This window comes from Syngnathus scovelli, chromosome 6 (genome assembly GCF_024217435.2).
Source record: "Syngnathus scovelli strain Florida chromosome 6, RoL_Ssco_1.2, whole genome shotgun sequence".
NCBI classification, from domain to species: Eukaryota; Metazoa; Chordata; class Actinopteri; order Syngnathiformes; family Syngnathidae; genus Syngnathus; species Syngnathus scovelli.
The window spans coordinates 17,113,874-17,132,018 of record NC_090852.1 but is presented as its reverse complement, the minus strand read 5'-3'; the positions used below and the strand labels follow the sequence as shown (position 1 = coordinate 17,132,018).

Below are 18,145 nucleotides of genomic sequence, written 5' to 3'. Positions count from 1 at the left end.
CTCACCGAGAAATGTGCGATGTGCTTTTTTTTATCAACCTCAACTCGATCTTTAATATCGCTGAAAATAGTCCGATTTTGAAAAACTTACAAAATCCTCTGTAATGCAGGTGAATTAGTTATCTTTATTTGATATTTACATTTATTTGATCATTTTAAACATTAACGTGACTAATATAAGAATTTAAGAAAGAGGCAATCTAGCATTTGACAAATTTGATGCTTCGGACTTTCCTCTTGTGTGTTTGGTTATGTGTCGTTAAACAAGAGTAATTTTCCCCATGTGTGTTCCTGATTATAAATGTTGCTATTATCGCTCTTAAAAACAATAACATTGCACTTCAAACATGATGTAGAATCTATAAACACACACACACACACACATGTTTACTTGTGTTTTATTGCACAATGACAGCTGTGTTTTTTTTTTTTTTTTTTTCTCCCCTCAACACAGTTCACTTCAGGTAAACATCTCTCGTAACTTGTGCAGGCTACATTGTAAAATAAAATTAAAAAAAACAGATCAAAGGCATAGAATGTTAAGGCCAAGAAAATCAGTCAGTTCAGGCTTCCTTACACTAGCTGTGAAGAATGTGGATTGCATGGATAAATTAATTTTCCGTTTAAAATGCCGACCCTCTTTCGATTAGTTGGAAGTGCACGAGTTGTTCTTTTGGCTGTGGGCTTTTTTTTTGTGGTCGGGCTGTCCTTTGGTCTCCTCTTGAGGCACTTATTTATTGACAGTAGGGTTGAAGGATAATTTCAAAAGTAAGCATTACCTCCTCCAAGCATAAAAATCATTTTGATCTTTGTTATTTAGTTGTTGTCACGTAGGGCAAGAAAGAATTATGATGCAGCCCTTCTGTTGGGTTCAAATGGGGACGCTGGAAAAAGCTTGCCATGTGGCACTTGTCATGGTTAGTTATAGTTCAAGTTCTTTAAAAGAAACCAAAGTTCTTCCTACAGTTATAATTTTACAGAAAGTACTGTATTGTACATTAACACAAAAAATAGTACATTTTTCCGCAATGTGTGAAAATGGATAGTAAAGTGAACATTGCTGCCACCAACAGGTGTGAAGAAGAACAGCACCACCTGTTGTTATTTTTAAAAACGTTTGTGCTCAAGGGCCTTGTTTGATATTTCAAAATAAACAAGTTTGTTTGTAAATGGGGTTAAAACTCAATATCCTAAAGTGGTTTTATTATTTACAATTAATTAACAAAATATAAGAGTTATGCTCATGTTTTCATAAATAACTTAAATAGCATTTACTAAAAAGGGTTAAATGTACTGCGTGTAAAATTGTTTAACAATACTAATGCTTAATGTATCGAAAAGCATAAATGTCAGCCGTAGCTGTGAGGACTCCGAGGATTGATGGGGGAGGAGTCTTCCCTGCCGCTGCGTCCAATCAGCTGGTAGAGGCGATGGCTGAGGTTCTGCACCTGACAGGTGCCCAGGACGCAGCCCGCCCTCATCAGCTGCCCGCGGGTTCTTCGGGCGTAGGTGTGGCGACGCCCTCGGGACCGTCCCGGTGCGCCCGGCCACACTTCAAACCACTTAGATGGCGGCTTCTTTGTTATAAAGACCGGCCAGACAAAACGGCTCTCTGCCAGAGCGATGGCGTCGTCGAGGGCCGGGGCATAATCAGGCGTAGGCGGTATCTTGTAAGAAGGCGTCATGTGTTTGGAGGCGCTGCAAAAAAAAAAAGTTTTTTATTATTTTTCACGGTGCCGGAGGGCGACCACACAAACGCAAAATGTCACTCGTAAGTGTCATGTGGAAAATGTTAAATTCAACATCATCAGTTGCACCAGTTTCACTTACAATCAAGATGTATCATTTTAACGATACTTCTTTGACACCAATTACTACTTTCCTATTTAGGAAGTTACAGAATGAGCACAAAAATAAGTCTTTAGGTAATAACAGAATGGGCGGGGTTTCACTGTAAGCGACCACGATGACGTTTTCCTCGCCTTAACCATCGTCACGAGGCCTGTGATCGTTTCATCAAAGGTTAATTACAACCCTCAAATCAAAACTATGCTGCTATAGCCGAGAATCAATCTTGCCAGTTAATCGGCGAAGGAATTCAATTGTTGCGCAAGAAGGGACAAAAAAAAAAAGCACCACTTCCCTCTTAAGAGGGAATTGAAAGTGCTTTTCTTCTCACCTCATTGTTGTCTCGCCTAGCTGAGATCATCACAATAGCCTGAACCTTTTTTCTTTGAATTTTTGGATTTCACAGAGGTGAATAAGAAGAACTCGTTTGTGAGGCTAAAAAAAAATGGTGACGCTTTCAAACAATCTGTTTCAGTACAGTTTGAGGAGTTGAGTATATTTCCGAATTGCTTAAAGGGGAAATGGAATGAAAAATCGAAGCAGAGCTGCAGTGTTGTTGGATACGTATTAGCTTAGCATTACATGCAAAAATGCTCGATTGGTTGAGAAAATATTTGTCAACATGGTATCGTGTCTTCTTTAATTACAGCACAGATTCTAATTTACAGTCAAATTTGAATTTTTTGTTTTAGTGTGAAAATAGCGCCAACTTGTCTGAAAGCTTTATCCTCTAAGAAATCCTGACTGGTATTCTGATCTTTCTTTTCTGGCTGCAAACTTTGGTACTCACCACCAAAACACAACCACAAACAAAATTCAAGTGCATTTTTCCCATCATGAAAAAAAAGAAACTCACTATTAACTCACTTTAATGATACCAATAAATCCCAAATAAATGTTTGGTCTTCTTTTGCAAATAGTGCTCTAAGTAAGAAACAAACGGTGTTTTCTTCAGGCTGTTTGGTAAATGTAAAACTCTCGTAAAAAAAAAAAAAAAGAAACATTGCATATTTAAACTAAATAACCCCCAAAGGTTCCTCATTTTTCTGGTAACACTCCATCCTCTGTCACGATCCTTAATTACGAGAAGATACATCCATGTTTGACTTTTTTTTACCTTCAACTCTACTTGTTGCCAGTGACGGTATTGTGTAAAATCCGTCACGCTCACTTCAATCCTCCACTTTCCCACCAGCCGCTGTTCTTTAGTGGACCCCCTGCTGCGCAAACCTTTATGAAACTCATTTTTTCCCCCCTCCCTTACGTAATAGTTTGAGAATGAGGTCTCACCTTGCAACATTCAAAAATAAAGTAGGAACTGATTTTTTTAAAGATGCAAATATGCTCCTTTTCAATAATTATTACTCATCGATGACAAAAAGTAAGTTGGCGTCTACCTCAGCTCACCAGGGGGCTTTTTTTTTTTTTTTTTAAAAACAAGACGGCCCCTCACAAAGCACATGTGTCCTTGTCCTAAATCCCGTTAAATCTCCCTCACCTCCGTCTCACCTCTGGTGAAAGTAATGACCTCATTCCTCATGCTCCATTGCATTCCCTGAGAAACTATTATTATTTTTTTACAATCTGTTGATTATACCCCATCTTTGTTTACGTTATAAGACAAGTACTGTAAATACCCTCGGATGTGAGCAACCATTGTCATGATCCACTTTAAATTGAAGAGGACAAAAAGTCGTAAGAAGCAGCTGTAGACCACAATTCACACCCAGACACTCACTTGCAGATCTTCCAACTCGAGGCCAACTTCCCGTGTCACTAGGTCATGCAGTACTCGAAGCAAAATTTTATTTATTTCTCTATTCATTTAATTAATTAATACATAAAACATTGATTCAAAGTTCATCCAGATAAAAAAACAAGTCACATTTATAAAAACTTTGAAAATACATATTTTTTTAAAAAAGGACCGTCATAAAATGGCAAGTTCGTCTTTAAATTGCCTGATTATAAATGCTTATAATATATATTATACTACTACTGTGCTATACTATTTTACTCATTTAATTTTTGTTATACAGCTCTTTTTAGTTCATACATGAAACTACAAGAGATAATTAAAATCATCCAGAAAATAATTATGTTAAAAGATTTGTTTTGTTTCGCCACAAATATAAATGAGGCACAATTAGAGGAACAATGTTTGGGGTCCTCACTCACAACCCTGGTAGACGATTACTGCGCAGGTAAAAAAAAAACTTTACTCAAACTCTAATCAAAGAAACTAGATTTAATATTTAAAAACACGTTAACTGAGAAAAGCTATTAAAACAAAACAATCTCATATTAGTTCCGAATTAATTTCGTTTTCACGTCGCAGCTAGGTGCGCATTTAATTGACCAAAACAAATGGCGTCTTATCGGCATCATTGCTACCTCTCAAGCACTTTTATGGCCAATTACAAGCAATGACCCGTCCTACCTGTGTCTGGCACTCTGGAGGTTCTGGTTGAACAGCGCTCGAGTCTGGATTTCCAGTGGCAGTAGACCGAAAACAAGGCACGTCCACGCCGGCAGCAGCGCGCACATGACGGTGCAACGGAGTCACAAGAGCCGCTTTATCGCGCAGGAGCAAGGTTTGTTTAAAGCCTCAGATTGCGCAGGAAAAATAGCAGAAACGATCCCCTGAGTGAGTTATACTTTGAGGAATGTCTTGAATTTAAACCTGTGTCGTCTTCTCAGTAGATGACAAGTGCTCTTTTGAGGGGGGAGCATTTGGATTTCTTGCTTGGAAAGTCAGATTGAGGAGGGAACCAAGAGGATGATGAGGAGGAGGAGGAGGAAAGGCTCACTGTGTCCTACAAAAATCCTTTAGATAACACCAATACAAGATTACCACAACACCAGCGTCATAACTGTGCATTGAAAAACCGCTACAAAATGAAAATATAGACAGTTTAAAGAAACAAACATTCAAATTTTGGTTACAGGTGAGGCCAGCCGAGAATTGCCTCACCAGCGCTGCCACCAATCCAAACGTTCATCGAAAGTGAAAATGACTCCATAAACTCCTCATAAAAAGGCCTGACCCATAAAATAGCAAAATTGGAGAATCGACTCTTATTTATTTATGAGAGTGACAAAAAAGTAGTTTCCTATTTAACGTTTTAATAGTGAAAGGACGACGGGGGTGACAAGCTGAGACTGAAGCAGATTTACGAGGACGTCCTGTACTCGGTTCTTTCAGCTCTTAATTAAACAGCTGAATTGCTGGCTGTCCGTGACTCAGCACTTTACAGTATTACACTCTTAAGCTCACTTTCCAATGTCGTGAGCCTCAACGGAGGCTGAACATGTGCCCCAAAACCCATCAAGCAAAAATATCCGAGCGGTGTTGGTCCTCTTCCGATTAATCGTATTTCGAAACGACCCTCCTCGGTTTTGGAGCTTCAGTTATTTGTAATTATAATGGGGACAATTAAGCCAAAAGAAAATGGCTGTAGCATAGCATCACTTTGTGCACTTGTCTCATCTGTTGACAGCTATTCAGGTTTTTACCAGCAGGCGTCGCTGTTTGTACAAAAATGAGCCAGTTTCCTACCACATTCCAAAAACATGCACGCTTGGTTCTCTTCGGTCTTGTTTGTGCTGCCTGTGATTGGCTGGTGACCCCAAAATACATCATATCATATTTATTTTTCAGACAAGTGTTTCTGGCACAAGAATACATACAAGTTACGTCGTTCCATACGTCATTCAGTGGAGGATATAGTGTGTGTGTGTGTGTGTGTGTGTGTGTGTGTTTATCATGCAGTCTTGACAACATCATAACATACTTCATGGCGGGTGTGCATGTTTAACACAATTGAATTGGGTTGTCACTTAAAGTGAGTCTGTGATTTTTCTTTCAATTAAATAATGTCTTGGCTTTTTTAACAAGATTTCAATCACAACTTTAACTATACACAACGAGAGCCCGATATTGTCGAGTCAAATTTTCCAAGTCATTATTTCTTGTCCTGTGTTCCTCCCTGCAATCCCAGAGCCGAGATAAGGTCCTGCAACGGTTCAGTGTCCTCGGCGTCCAGCAAGGCGTGCTGCCGGCAGAAGAGCGTGAGGTGCGCAAAGAGCGTGTTGAGATGAGCGTGCAGGCCCAGCGCGTGCGTCTGTCGGAAGTGAGACCAGTAGATGTGGGCCAGAGTCCTGAACAGCAACAAAAACACCTTCTGCACCAGGAAGATGAAGCCGGTGGGGAAAACTGAGCCTGAAATTCAAAGGTGAGGGATTTATATATAAATATAAATAGTGTCATAATGACGAAATTGGCTCACTTTACACACTAAACAAATTACTCTGGAATCTGGGGTTGTTTAGCAATTATAATCTCTCCCCGCCTGCTTAGCTCACATGACGTCAACAAAAAAAGTTTTGTTTGTGATCTGTCTTTGATATTTGGTTCTTATTGGGACTCATAATGGGAGTTCATTAAGAACTTGGAATTCACCCAAAATTCTGCTTTCAAAGCAAAAATAAGTGAGCTTCTGTTCAATTCCAAGCATGACTGGACCAGATAGAAAAAAAATTTGAAAAAACTATCTTAAGGATTTTTACCTGCTTTTGTGGGGAACACCTCTTCATCTGTGAGAAGGTCCTGAATGTAGGACATGGCGTAGTCAAAGTAGAGAGGAGCAGAGCATTTCAGCTTCCTGCCATGATCATCAGTCCAAACATAAACTCTAAAAACAAGGATAGAAAGTATGCATGGAAGTGTCTATGTTTCCCAAAAAAAAAAATCTCTAAGGTTCATAACGACGGCATAAATAACAATATTATCCGACGGCTCCATTTCACGGCGTCGTGCACCATTAACTCACGTGTCGCCCGGTCCACAGGCGGTCGGGCAGGTGGTGGGGGTGCAGAACTCGGACAGCGCGCTGGAGAACAGGTTTATGTGCTTGAAAAACGACACGGCTGCAAAGAGAGGAGCGAATGAAACGACGCGTCGTTTTTAACCGCCGAAAAAGCGGAAGAGTTACTGACTGTTGCTGGCCAACCACTCGGCTTTGTCCATGCCGGGCGGTAGCAACGTGAGCGCGCACATGTCCGTGAGGTTGATGTGCTGGCATGCGTACTCCTGCTGGAGGTACGGACGCGTCTCCAAGATGTTGTTGTTGAGCCCCCTTTGAAGGACAATGGAGAAGTGACATCAGTAGATGAGACATTTCACACTCGGTGGAGAACTACACATGCACTGTCTAATTGTTTTAAGCTCCATGTAAAAAAATATATATATTTGCCAGACATACTGGAAACGAACAGTTTTATTATCTGATGAAGAAATACAAAAGCGTCTGTGAAGGAGAACATCGTGAGTGACAAGAAGACAAAGTGCTGTTTGATTGCTGTCTAGCAGATGTCACAATGTCGGTTGACGGAATTGCTGGGATTCTTCCCCTTAGCTATGTCACACGCTTGAGTTTTTTTTGTACATACTTTACATGATTTAAAACATTTTACTGGTCAATTTGTTGAATATTATCTTCAATTGACCTCAGAAAAGAAATTGTCGAAATATTTGAATCGGACTTATTCTTCTGGATTTATTTTTCTCTTTACTAAAAATAAATTAATAATAATCCATAGCTAGCAATATATTATTATATGTTTTGATTTGACATAGAGCAAATCCTGAACAAAACTGCATATTTTAATATCTATCCATTTTTTAATACCACTTTTTTTAGAGTTGCTGGTGAGCTGGAATCTTTTTTGAGTTGTGGGGAAAAAGAAAACCAGCATAAGGAGGAGAAACCATGAAAGCTCCACAGACGATGGGAATCAAACCCAGAATCTCAGGATTGCGAGGCGGATATGCTAACCACGCTTAAGTTCAACAGCGGCTGGATGCTTCAGGTAGGCCGTCCCTCTTCTTTGCATGCCCACTTGATATTTGATGCAAAAACAAAACTTGGCACAAAGCAGGACAAATGTGGGATGTCTGACTGTGAGGCAGATGTGCAAACCATTAGTCCAGCGGGCCTATTTCGGTACCCCTTAGTGGAAATTCCCCAAAAGAAAGCACGCTAGAAGGAAACGGAGAGAACATCCTGTCCTGCCTTTAAGGCCTGGAGTTGTGGTCCACACACAAAACGCACAATGGACCCACATCTTAGCGCGCTTATGCGTAAACACGGCGCAAGTGGCGGTGACGTGCGCACTGTTTACCTTAACCAGGCTGGAATCAACAGCAAACATTTGCCGAGTAACTCGGGCACCCTGCTTTTGCCCCGCGCTACTCGTCTGCCGAAGGAATTCACTGATGCCATCGCGCAAATATGTAACGCGCTTATCTGGACGACATTCCTGCTTTGTTGTTGTTTTTTTGTCTCTCAAACAATTGAAGAAAAAAATGTCAAAAGAAAACTTACACTTTGCAGACGTCAGGAGGAGCTTTGCCGTCCGCTTTGGTGGTGGTGGGGTAACTATGGCAACCCCCCATGGCGGACAGCTAAGAGTAGAGCCGGCCCCTATTTTCCATCCCGAGCACGCCTATCCGTGCGCACATTTACGCACAACATATGGTAGCACAACTTATGGATCGGCACAGCTGGAAAACATGCAGCTCCTCGTTTTTTTTTTGACAACTTTGTTCGCCAAGCGGGGGGGGGGGAAGAAAAAATAGTCCCAGGAGTTGAAGATCGATTCCAGCTGTCCAACTCCGGTCGTGTCTTGTGTGAGCGTTGTGTGTGTGTGAGTGAGTGTGTCTTCTTTGTCTAGAGTCCCACGCCTCGCAAGCGCCGCCTCCTCAGCTCTGAGCGGACAGGCAGGTTTCTCCAACACTAGTTGAAATAGTCAGCGCAACTCCACCCCTTCCCCTTTCCGTAGTGTGTGTGTGTGTGTGTGTGTGTGTGTGTGTGTGTGTGTGTGTGTGTGTGTGTGTGTGTGTGTGAGGAGCAGATGCTCATGACAAAGTAAAAGGCCACTGGAAAAGAGATGAGGGACAAACCGCCCAAAGCCACAAAGTGTTGTTTGTGTAAAACTTCATCCGATGATGGCAGCGCGGTGGACTAGTGGTTATGCAGGTCGTCCTCACAGTGCTGCAGTAGAAATGCAAGAAGTTGACAAAACATTTCAAATAAAAATAAATGCAAAAATGTGGGAAACTGAAAAGCGGCGGCTCATTTGCATGAGACAGCACCGCCCCCTCGAAACAGCCTGACTTCAGCATGGCCAATAATGTAACGACTCGGCCATTCCCGACTGAGCGTGACCTAATTTTCCATTTCAAATTGATGGATAGCCCCTTGAACAGAACAGTCATCTCATTTTCAAGGGGTTCGACATAGAGCACATAAATAATCTATACAGCTATGACCACATGAAAACAACCATGACACAGTGCAACATGAGACAATTCAAGCGAATCCAGTAGACTTGGCAGTAGCCCAGCGGTAGACGGGGGGGGGGGGTCAGTGGTCCACCCGCTAATTTTAGCAAGGGCAGAAAAAGTATGTCAAGTGTGACACCTGGAAACTACTTTAGATTGTTTTGTTTTTTTAAAAAAAAAAGGTGCACAGTGTCTCCTTACGCTTGTTCAAATCTTTTTTTTAAATTATTGAATTGTGTGGAAACACCACTGTTTGGATTTTAATGGCTGCCAAAAAATAGAGGCTGGAACTACTCAAGGGCTTTGGCAGAAAGCAAAACGTCATTTTAACGTGTGTACAGTACATAATTTAAGCGCCACTTCACATTCTAATAGAGCCTTTGCAAAAAAAAAAAAAAAAAAAAAGTGCTTGTGAATTAGATTCAAATCTACCCAAATCATTCTATTCATCTATTTTCCATAATGCCAGTCCTTATTTGGGTCGTGGGTGAGCCGCTGATATTATGGATAATTAATTTAGTCGTCAATGAACCCAACGTACGTGTTTTTAAAGTGCGGGAAAAGAAAGACCGCTAAATAAACTCCACATTGGAGTAAACAAACAATACGCTGGGTACTAGCTGTTTTTATTTTGTCATTGACATCATATAAGTACCAACAAGATAATGGCTATGCAAAAAAAAAAAAAAAAAAATCTCAGCTGATTAGCTAACGCGCTACAAAGTTGTTAGCGCAATATTATGGAAGACTACACAAGCACACACTCCTCTGGAATTGATGCTGGAATACCAAAAAAAAAATCATTATTGCCTCATTTCAACAACACACAAACGCACGTTTACACACATTACATTTTTCCATCTTTTGTTTCAAAAATAGATATGATTATATGTGTATATTATACATTTATATTACGTTTATATTACCAAGAGTAGCCACAATCTAATACAGGAGCAAATATCACAATAAGTACACTGACAGGTTCCGAGAAGGAGGACGGGTGGGTATGAATGGCGGCATGCACTTACGCATGTCTTTTTGGAGGATGTTTATTTACTTTATTTATAATACAGTGTGTGTTCAGGTGTGCTTTCTTTTTGTATCTCCTCGGACCTGAGAGTCACCTCTGCACCTGGGACAGAGCTCACTCTCACACGCACGTTTTAAAGCAGAGCTCATGATGCGCTATTTCATAATATAAATAAATATTTGCGGGTCACCATATCCTTGATATGTACTTTAAAGTCCATGCACAGGATATGGATTAAATGCAGATAGTTTAGTTGAAATTCTGAAATGAAAAAAAAATAGATTTGTGGTGTTTTTGTACTTTTCTTTTTCCAACAAGTCAAATGTTGCGAAACTCAGACCAGGCTCTGATTCATGCGCAAGATAAGCCCACCGACTTGTTTTTTTTTTTTAGTCTCGGGCCGATCATTAATGTGTAACCTCATTTGGCTGTTGGACGAGCCGCCGGACTGACAAACATGGCCGCTAAGAGAAATCATAGAACAAACAGCGAGGTTGCGCGTTGAAGGGCCCGCCATCCATATTGGCGATGATGCCGGTTAGGCCGGTCCGTTGGCGGAGTTCTGCTTCTCTCTGTTCAACCAACAAAGAAAAAGGACAGATTTGCAAATAGCTTCATGTTTCTCTCCCATAAAAATAAACATTATATGCATGCGTGACATTTCCGCATAGAGTGACCACGCCTTCATTAAATCTGTAGAATCTACACGTTGCGGATGCTCAAATGCCACCGAGCTATTTGATGAGGAAACAGCTAATACAAAATACCGCCGTTATGAGAAAATGCGGTGCTGAACACCTCATGCCTGGTTCTCTCGGTAGTTAAGTAAACAAAGGCCCCCTCGAGGTCATTCGAGGAAGTAGCTCCACTACTGTGTGCCAAGTAAATAGACACTACTCACTGTGTGACAGCAGCCGGCTGCTGGCTAGGACTTGGGCAGTCTCCGTTTTTCCTTCCAGATTCCGCAACCACCTCATTTCCTTTCCCTTTGTCTTCTGCTGTCTTGTCTGCGTGACTTCAAAACAACCCCCCCAAAAAAAAGAGAATGAGAATGCGCTCTCGGTAGAAGGAAAATAAACAGCGCTTGTACATCCTGGTTAAAAGCTCACCTCCGTTACCTGCTGTTGATGGTGTTAAGCCCCGCCCCCCCACCCCAAATTGTCCATGCTTGAATAGGGACAATGTTAGTAAATGGCGTGCTAATGCTAATGCATTGACTTGGATAGAAGAAAGTTTTTTCTTCAGAGCATGCCTTGTGGTAAAACGGGGTGGGGGGAGGGGGGGGGGCTTCTTTACTCACTCGCTTGCTGCACAGGGAAGACACGAGCTGTTTAATAGGAAATGATGCACTGGATATGTCATTATTGCAAACATCTGCGGCACACATGTGAGGCCACGGACACGCCTTTTGCTATTTATGGATGTGTTAATGCCGGACTGGTATTGGGAATAGGGATGAGCTAAGCTTTTGTGGTAGGTTAGTGCAGTCCACGCGGATGAATTAGTTTTGATTGTCGCACGCATCCGAGTTCAAGGCAACAAGCAGAACACGCCTCTTCTCGTCTTTTGTTCTCAACGCTATTTGCTTTCTCATACAAACTTCAGGAAATCATCACACGCTTCACATACCGTCGAGTGGCTGGGCGGAATACTCTGAGGGCGAGGGGGGGGACAGGTGGGAAGAGACAGGTGGGGCGATATCAGAAGAGCAACAAAGAGAGGGACGGAGAGGGAAAGCTCGGAGGGATAGATGAGGGACGGACGCTCTTAGTGAGCAGACAAATGGTAGATTGTAGAGCTAGCACTGGTTATGAAGAGGCCATGTGGAATGTGAAAGAAAAGTTTAAGAAGGTACTAGAAATAAATATATCAATAGTGATAAATAAATAAAATAAACAAATATTCTTACGCCACCCAGAAAACCAGGCCAGGCTGATTGGTGAGCTGTGTGAACCACTACATTGTCGGTGACTCAAATGTGGGAAGTGTAAAAAAAATAAAAAATAGTCTGTTGCAGTTGGTAGCATTCAAGTCCCGTACCTGCTGAACACGGCACGCTCGTTCTTGGCGTCCACAGTCAGCCGGATGGTTTCCTTGCCGTCGCCCCTGTTGAGGGTCTCGGTGGTGGCGGCGCGGGCGGACCCCGTTTTGTTCTCGTCTTCATCTGTGTCGGAGCTGCTGGAGGAGGAGCTGTCCGACGCCACCAGGGGAGCTTTCCTCGTCCCGCATACGCTCCACACGCAGGCTGGAGGTAAGATCAAGTCCTCATTGATTCAACAGAGCCGTTCATTCTAACTTTTATATTGTTGTGGGAAAAAAAATCTTACGATTCTGGCTCGGTTTGGCGCTAAGGTCCGAGGCCACGGGGGAGCTGCATTGGGGGCCAGCTTCAGAACTAGGGAAATATAATAACATGTCAAAAACTTGAGAGAGCGAGAGCACCGCAGACACAATGCAACCATTTTGAGAAGTCGGGTGAAAGCTCGGGCGGTCACATTCCTCGCATTCCCAGCTCTAAATTTAATTTCCCGACATGGTCCAAACATTGAGCGGCTGACACCTTGGACGAGCGATACCTTCAGTGAACCCCGTTTATTGCAGGGTTCCAAACACATGGTGAACATTTGGTAGATACATATTTCGTTAATTATATTGAATAATTATTTGGTGGCTCGCAGCGAGGGCATTTTATTAAGTATACTGGAAAATCGGTAAAAATGATTGCTTAAAATATCGTGGGAAACACGTTGTTACCACGTCCACCCCTAGGTGGCCACTAATTCATTTGGATTGACTGTTCTGGATGAGACACAGAGCGGGCCGAGTGCACTTTGGTGGTTTCTCTTTTGGAATGTGGCCGCGGCCTTGTTGTTCCCCTCATAAACGCCACTAACTGCACGTTGCTAAAGTTTGACACAGGGTTTTTACTTCTCCTTCAAGTTGTGCGGTCAATGAGTGGAAACAAAAGTCTTGGACAATTTCCAGCTCAGATAGTATTGCTAGCCTCGCTCGGGCGGCTCACCAACAGAAAGGCTGGAAATCCGTAAACTTGGCCCAGCCCTTCTCTTCTGTTTTAGTAGCGGCGGGCTGCGGACTGTCCCAGGCTGCAAAGCCCATGCCTGCCGCCGGAGCTTTTGAGTTCACCTCCCCAAAGTCCGCAATCCAGCCCGAGTCTGAGGAAGAGTAGTCAAAAGCCGTCAGTCCCTCAGAGCGAACCAAACGATGGCGTGATGATCATACAGTCGTTCTATCTCACCCTTTGTGGCCTCTGTCTGACTGGAGAAAGGGTCCATGTCATCTTTCAACTCCTCTCCTTCGTCAGAATCCGAGCTCGCCGCTTTGTCGGAAGTTGCCGACCTCTCGCACGCTTGGCCGGGCGGAGCTTGGCCTTGGGCTGCCTGCGTCCCGCCGAACCTTCGTTGAGTAGATCAAATAAATAAGCGTCGATACATCGCCACACCAATTGTGTCTCCAAACCTGTTTCTTGACTTGGTTTGTGTTGCATAGTTGAATTCTTTTTCTTCCCAGATGTCCTCTTCGTCATCGTCGAAGGCTTGTATCCTCTCCTTGGCGCAGGCGTCAAACGAAGCCGTATTGGCCTGTAAAAAAGGTTTGAAAAAATAAATAATAACCCTTGACCATGCTCAGGACTAAATTTACTAATACAATAATAAAAGCACTGTATTTTACAAAAACACATTCAACTGTAAACTCACACTGTCTTGGCCCACGTCGATGTTGATATTTATCTCTGCGATTCGATTAAATGTCGCCCTGCAATAAGAGATTCGCTTAGTCCCGCCAAGCATCAAAAAACACGCTGTCGTACACACACTCACCCGATGCCGTCGTCGTGATCGGTGAACTCGTCATCGTTGAAACCAAACTGATCCACGAAATTTGCCGTCATCTGCTGAATTTGGTAATCTGAGAAAGCCTGAAGTGCAAAAAAAAAAAAAGATTTAGTTTACAGAGCATCCCAGAGGACACTCGGTATTTGAACGTGTGTCCAAACCTGTTGGAGTGTCAGTTCTTTTGGGAAGGGGCTTTCCATGTCGTCTTCCGAGGAAAGCCGCGGATTACCGCTGCCGACCTAAAACGCGCAAACGTAGCCGTGAGACTTCAAAGGCTCTGTTAGGTGCATGGATGGTGAGATGTTTACCAGATCGATGGTGTTTCTCTTGTTGGTCTCTGAAAGCGTCTCCGTTACAAAAGTCTCCCAGCGCCCTCTGCAGTCATCAGGTAGCTCTGCAGCCCAAAGAGAAACCAACCCAATAGAATTAGACGGAACCCGAGACAGGAGGAGCCAAAATAGTAGCAATATGCTAATGCTAATTTGTGCCCAAGACGTATGTAGAAAATATTCATGTTTATCAATTCTATTTTAAATTAACGTCGATCACGCACCGCTGATGAGATTACTAATCTGGGTGTGAACCGGGCCTTTCTCCAGATTGTGAACAACCGTATTGGCGATCCTGGTCAGATGCCCCATGTAGCCTCTTCTCATTCCACCTTCTGACCTGCAACAATATCCAACCTTAGATCATCCCATGGTGTAGTAACCTCAATTAACACTTACTGGGTTTTATCGTTCTCTTCCCAGGCCAGGAGAATCCTCTGAACAAGGCGGCAATGCTGAAACAACTTTGGAAAGATCAAATCCGGAGATCAGTCAAGAAAACGACATGAAGATTCCCTCAGATACCTACATGCGTCACCAATAATTGATGTGCAGAATCGTCGTGGGTCCCGAGGACGTCCGCCGAAGCCTGCTCCTGCTGAGGAGCCTTGACGTCTTGGGAGAGGAGTCCTGGTTGAAGTCTCATTTCGTGAGCACAGGGCCGCAAGATGGCCGCCACGCATAGCTCCACTTGCAGGTGCAGGAAGTTGTTCCATGTGTACTTGAAGAAGGAGTTCTGAAAGTGCACATTTTTGAATGATGGTGCACCATGAAAAGGCGTGGCTTGGTCTCACCAAAAGCAGGTCCATTGTGTTGAGCCGACAGAGTTCCTGCGCGATGACCGCGTGGCTGGCCGAGCTGGTGTACAGCAGGGAGGCCACGAGTCGGGCCACGTGCAGCCGAGTGTTCCCCAAAGGTTCCTCCAGCACGCCCAAAGTCGTCAGCATCGGATTTCGCTAGATGAGGTAAAGAGATGAGAGGAATCCTTCCAAATACATTTATGCTTCTTCTTAACGTACTTTGGGAGGCTCCAAAAGTAGCTGGTGGAAATGAAGCAAGTGTGGCTTAATGGCCAGAAGGATGCTGCTGTTTATGTTGTAACTTCTCTCAAAGCCTTGAGTGTCCATGACGCCATCCACGCTGCCGTTACGGAGGGAAAAAAAAAAAAGAGTTTGAAACGAAGCTTTTCCCGCTAGCGTGAAGGTTAATAAAAGCAAAGATTGGCCACTCACACAGGCCTCCTGATTTCCAACAGAGTGAGCAGCACCTGAATCCCGTTGATGATGCAGCTCTCGGTCCTGTCTCCTGAGAACATGTTCCTTAGCAGCCGCTCCACACACTCCTGCCTGCGAAACAGAAACACGTGTCCTCTTTACGTATCCGAGGGAACAATCCGAAGCGTCTGCGCGACTTACGACTCGAGCACGGTCAGCAACGGGTCGGGCTGTGACATCTCCTGAAGCTGATTGGCCTGGTCTCTGCTTAAACGAATGATGTCGCACAAAGTCTGAGACGCGTTGGACTGCCTCTTGATAGAAATGAGACACACCCAAGTGGCTTTTTAGAATCATAAAAATAGAAGCTCCATAGTGGTGCTTTATGAGTATCATTCAAAGCAAAGATGAAATAAATTGGTTTCAGTGTGTTGGCGGCCGGAGCTGGGGTTTTAGTCAAGGTTATTTATAGTTAACGGAAATGAACAAAACCTCGTCATCCATCTCCGGGTGAATGATTTCGATGAGTCTTTGGGCCAGCTTTTCTTCATTCAGCCACTGGGAACAATAAACACAAGATAATAGAATGTGAAATTGGAGTCTGTCTGTCTGTCTGTGTGTCTTCGTCTCTCACAGTCAGAGTCTCCAGTCGAAGAGGGGGCGGCTCCACGCAGCTTATAAGTCGTAGCAGGACATCCATCATGGCCGACGTGTCGATGTGCTTCAGAACCAAAGCGAGGAATCCCTCCTTCCGCCGCAGGAAACTAATCACCTAAGCACAACAACAAAAACGTCATGAAGTCTCCTGCGCTTCTGCAAATGTGAGTTTTGAACCTAATGTTAACCTGCTCAGTCTTTCGCGCGATGAGGTTCCCAATGGTCTTGCTGAAGAACGACGCCAGTAGGGGGTTGAGAGGGGCCGGTTGCTCCAGGAAAGCATACAAGGTTTCTAAGAGAGGATCCTCATTGCCCAGCTTGTCGTTGATCACACCCACGTCACTTGTCAACAGCTCGCATGCGATATTTGAATACCTGGACATCAAAACAACAACAGCTAGTTAACATTAAGAGCGAGAAATGATTTGACTAGCTCGGAAAGAATTTGCATATGTAACCATGACTATAAAATGGGAATGAATGACAGTGCACATACTTGAATCGCTTGGTCTCCTCTATACCAGCAGGAGGCTCGGTGGTAATTTTGCGGACCAGCTCCTGCATGCACTGGTCCTGGCATAGAAACAGAAGGAGTCTACGAAAAGGAAAGTCAAAGTCAGTTGAGTCAGCCAGACAGCAGAAGCCGCAGAGATATAATAATGACCTCCTGTTCTGAGCCTTGCACTCCTGCAGAACATCATCCTCGTCCATGAGCTCGGTGAGCGTGACATCCTCCTTGTCCAGTAAAGCCTCCAGATGAGAAGCTGTGTGTAGGTCAAATTTCCAAAACATGGCTGACGTCAGGGGCGGCTCGAGCGCTTAACTGTATGGAGAGAATTTGGCAATGTGATTGGTGCTAGGAAACAACACTGCGCGTCTTATTGAGACAGTAATAAATAAGATAATTTACTGTATAACAAAATTAAAGCCTAGCAACCTGCTTAATGAAGCGTTAATTACCATTCATTCAATGAACACCACTGCGGGTTTTTAGTTGTCTTTTTCTCCCATTTAGAATACATTCCCCAGTGAGTTTCCACGAGCGACTGTGGCGATCATCTCATACCTTGAAGGAAAGATAAATATTTGACATATTAATACGACAACGCTATTTAAGCAGCAGCTAGCTAGCTGACCTCAGTCAGCCTCCTCGGCTCTGCGTCATCACTTTCCACTTGACATTCTTTTATAATATATATCTATTTTTGATGACAATCGAGGCTTACCTTTCAGGCCTCATTGTCCTCGGTCATCGTCTAAACTCGGGCTGTCAGGTCACCCGGAGCGGCCCATAGCGGGGCTCTCCTCCAGTTGTGGCGTATGTTAGCTTCACGCTAGCGGTGTCCTCATCTCACCATCTATCCACCGCGAGCGCGCAGCTCTTGGAGACGCTGTCGAGCGCACTGACACCGGCCCCAAATCAACTTCAACGGGCCGGCGACGACGACCGGTGGTGTCACCGATCAAAATGGCGGAGAAGATAAAACGTAGTCCATAAGTTCAGCTGTCCGTCAAGCCGTGTAAGCATCAGCCTGATGACATTTTTTTTTTTCTGACGGAGGGGACGCGGTCAGTAGTTCCATCTCGAGAACGGGATTTTAAATCACAAGTACAGAAATTCACGTGACACTTCACACAAACACAAGGAATACTCTAGAAAGGTTTGACACGGTATATTTTACAATTCCAATGCTTTATTTCCATTCAGTTTCTATAGATACTGTGGTGATGACTTTAGGGAGTGTCATTCAATGTTCTCATGTTGAAAAGAAGACTTTAGGGATACGTGCAGGAAAACAATGCGGGGCTCGCTCTAAAAATTGCAAATACGTAGGTGTAAATGAGAGTTTGGGTGTGCATTTTGCATAT

At 43.6% G+C, this 18,145-nt stretch overlaps 3 protein-coding genes and 1 long non-coding RNA gene across 5 annotated transcripts; 1 reads left to right on the top strand and 3 right to left on the bottom strand.

Moving 5' to 3' along the window:
* Positions 1-381: 381 nt before the first annotated feature.
* On the bottom strand, positions 382-4,431 carry adm2b (adrenomedullin 2b). Its single transcript, XM_049724046.1, has 2 exons — positions 4,288-4,431; positions 382-1,697 (listed from the first exon to the last, which is right to left on the bottom strand). The coding sequence occupies exons 1-2, from the start codon at positions 4,392-4,394 to the stop codon at positions 1,349-1,351; spliced, it is 456 nt and encodes a 151-aa protein (XP_049580003.1). The 5' UTR covers positions 4,395-4,431; the 3' UTR covers positions 382-1,348.
* On the top strand, positions 4,001-16,213 carry LOC125971101 (uncharacterized). The gene is made up of 7 exons (XR_007482350.2): positions 4,001-4,051; positions 4,308-6,082; positions 7,550-7,718; positions 12,240-12,473; positions 13,751-13,832; positions 14,829-15,370; positions 15,661-16,213. It is a non-coding gene; the product is annotated as an uncharacterized lncRNA (long non-coding RNA).
* Positions 5,483-8,622, bottom strand: LOC125971098 (MOB kinase activator 2). The gene is made up of 5 exons (XM_049724045.2): positions 8,234-8,622; positions 6,846-6,985; positions 6,680-6,776; positions 6,417-6,541; positions 5,483-6,069 (listed from the first exon to the last, which is right to left on the bottom strand). Exons 1-5 carry the CDS (start codon positions 8,302-8,304, stop codon positions 5,813-5,815), a joined length of 690 nt encoding a protein of 229 aa, XP_049580002.1. The 5' UTR covers positions 8,305-8,622; the 3' UTR covers positions 5,483-5,812.
* Positions 9,802-17,966, bottom strand: ppp6r2b (protein phosphatase 6, regulatory subunit 2b). Of its 2 annotated transcripts, XM_049724035.2 has the most exons (26): positions 17,503-17,966; positions 17,237-17,342; positions 16,941-17,099; positions 16,773-16,871; positions 16,465-16,651; positions 16,254-16,391; positions 16,112-16,177; positions 15,821-15,933; positions 15,638-15,751; positions 15,425-15,545; positions 15,200-15,361; positions 14,935-15,141; positions 14,805-14,869; positions 14,630-14,745; positions 14,385-14,470; positions 14,238-14,315; positions 14,062-14,159; positions 13,939-13,996; positions 13,700-13,821; positions 13,479-13,636; positions 13,245-13,395; positions 12,550-12,617; positions 12,263-12,467; positions 11,852-11,875; positions 11,124-11,237; positions 9,802-10,794 (listed from the first exon to the last, which is right to left on the bottom strand). In XM_049724035.2, the coding sequence occupies exons 3-26, from the start codon at positions 17,066-17,068 to the stop codon at positions 10,761-10,763; spliced, it is 2,712 nt and encodes a 903-aa protein (XP_049579992.1). In that variant the 5' UTR covers positions 17,069-17,099; positions 17,237-17,342; positions 17,503-17,966; the 3' UTR covers positions 9,802-10,760. The 2 variants fall into 2 exon arrangements, with proteins under 2 accessions (XP_049579992.1, XP_049579993.1); XM_049724036.2 differs by lacking the exon at positions 11,852-11,875 and having other exon boundaries at positions 17,503-17,957.
* Between the last annotated feature and the right edge of the window lie 179 nt (positions 17,967-18,145).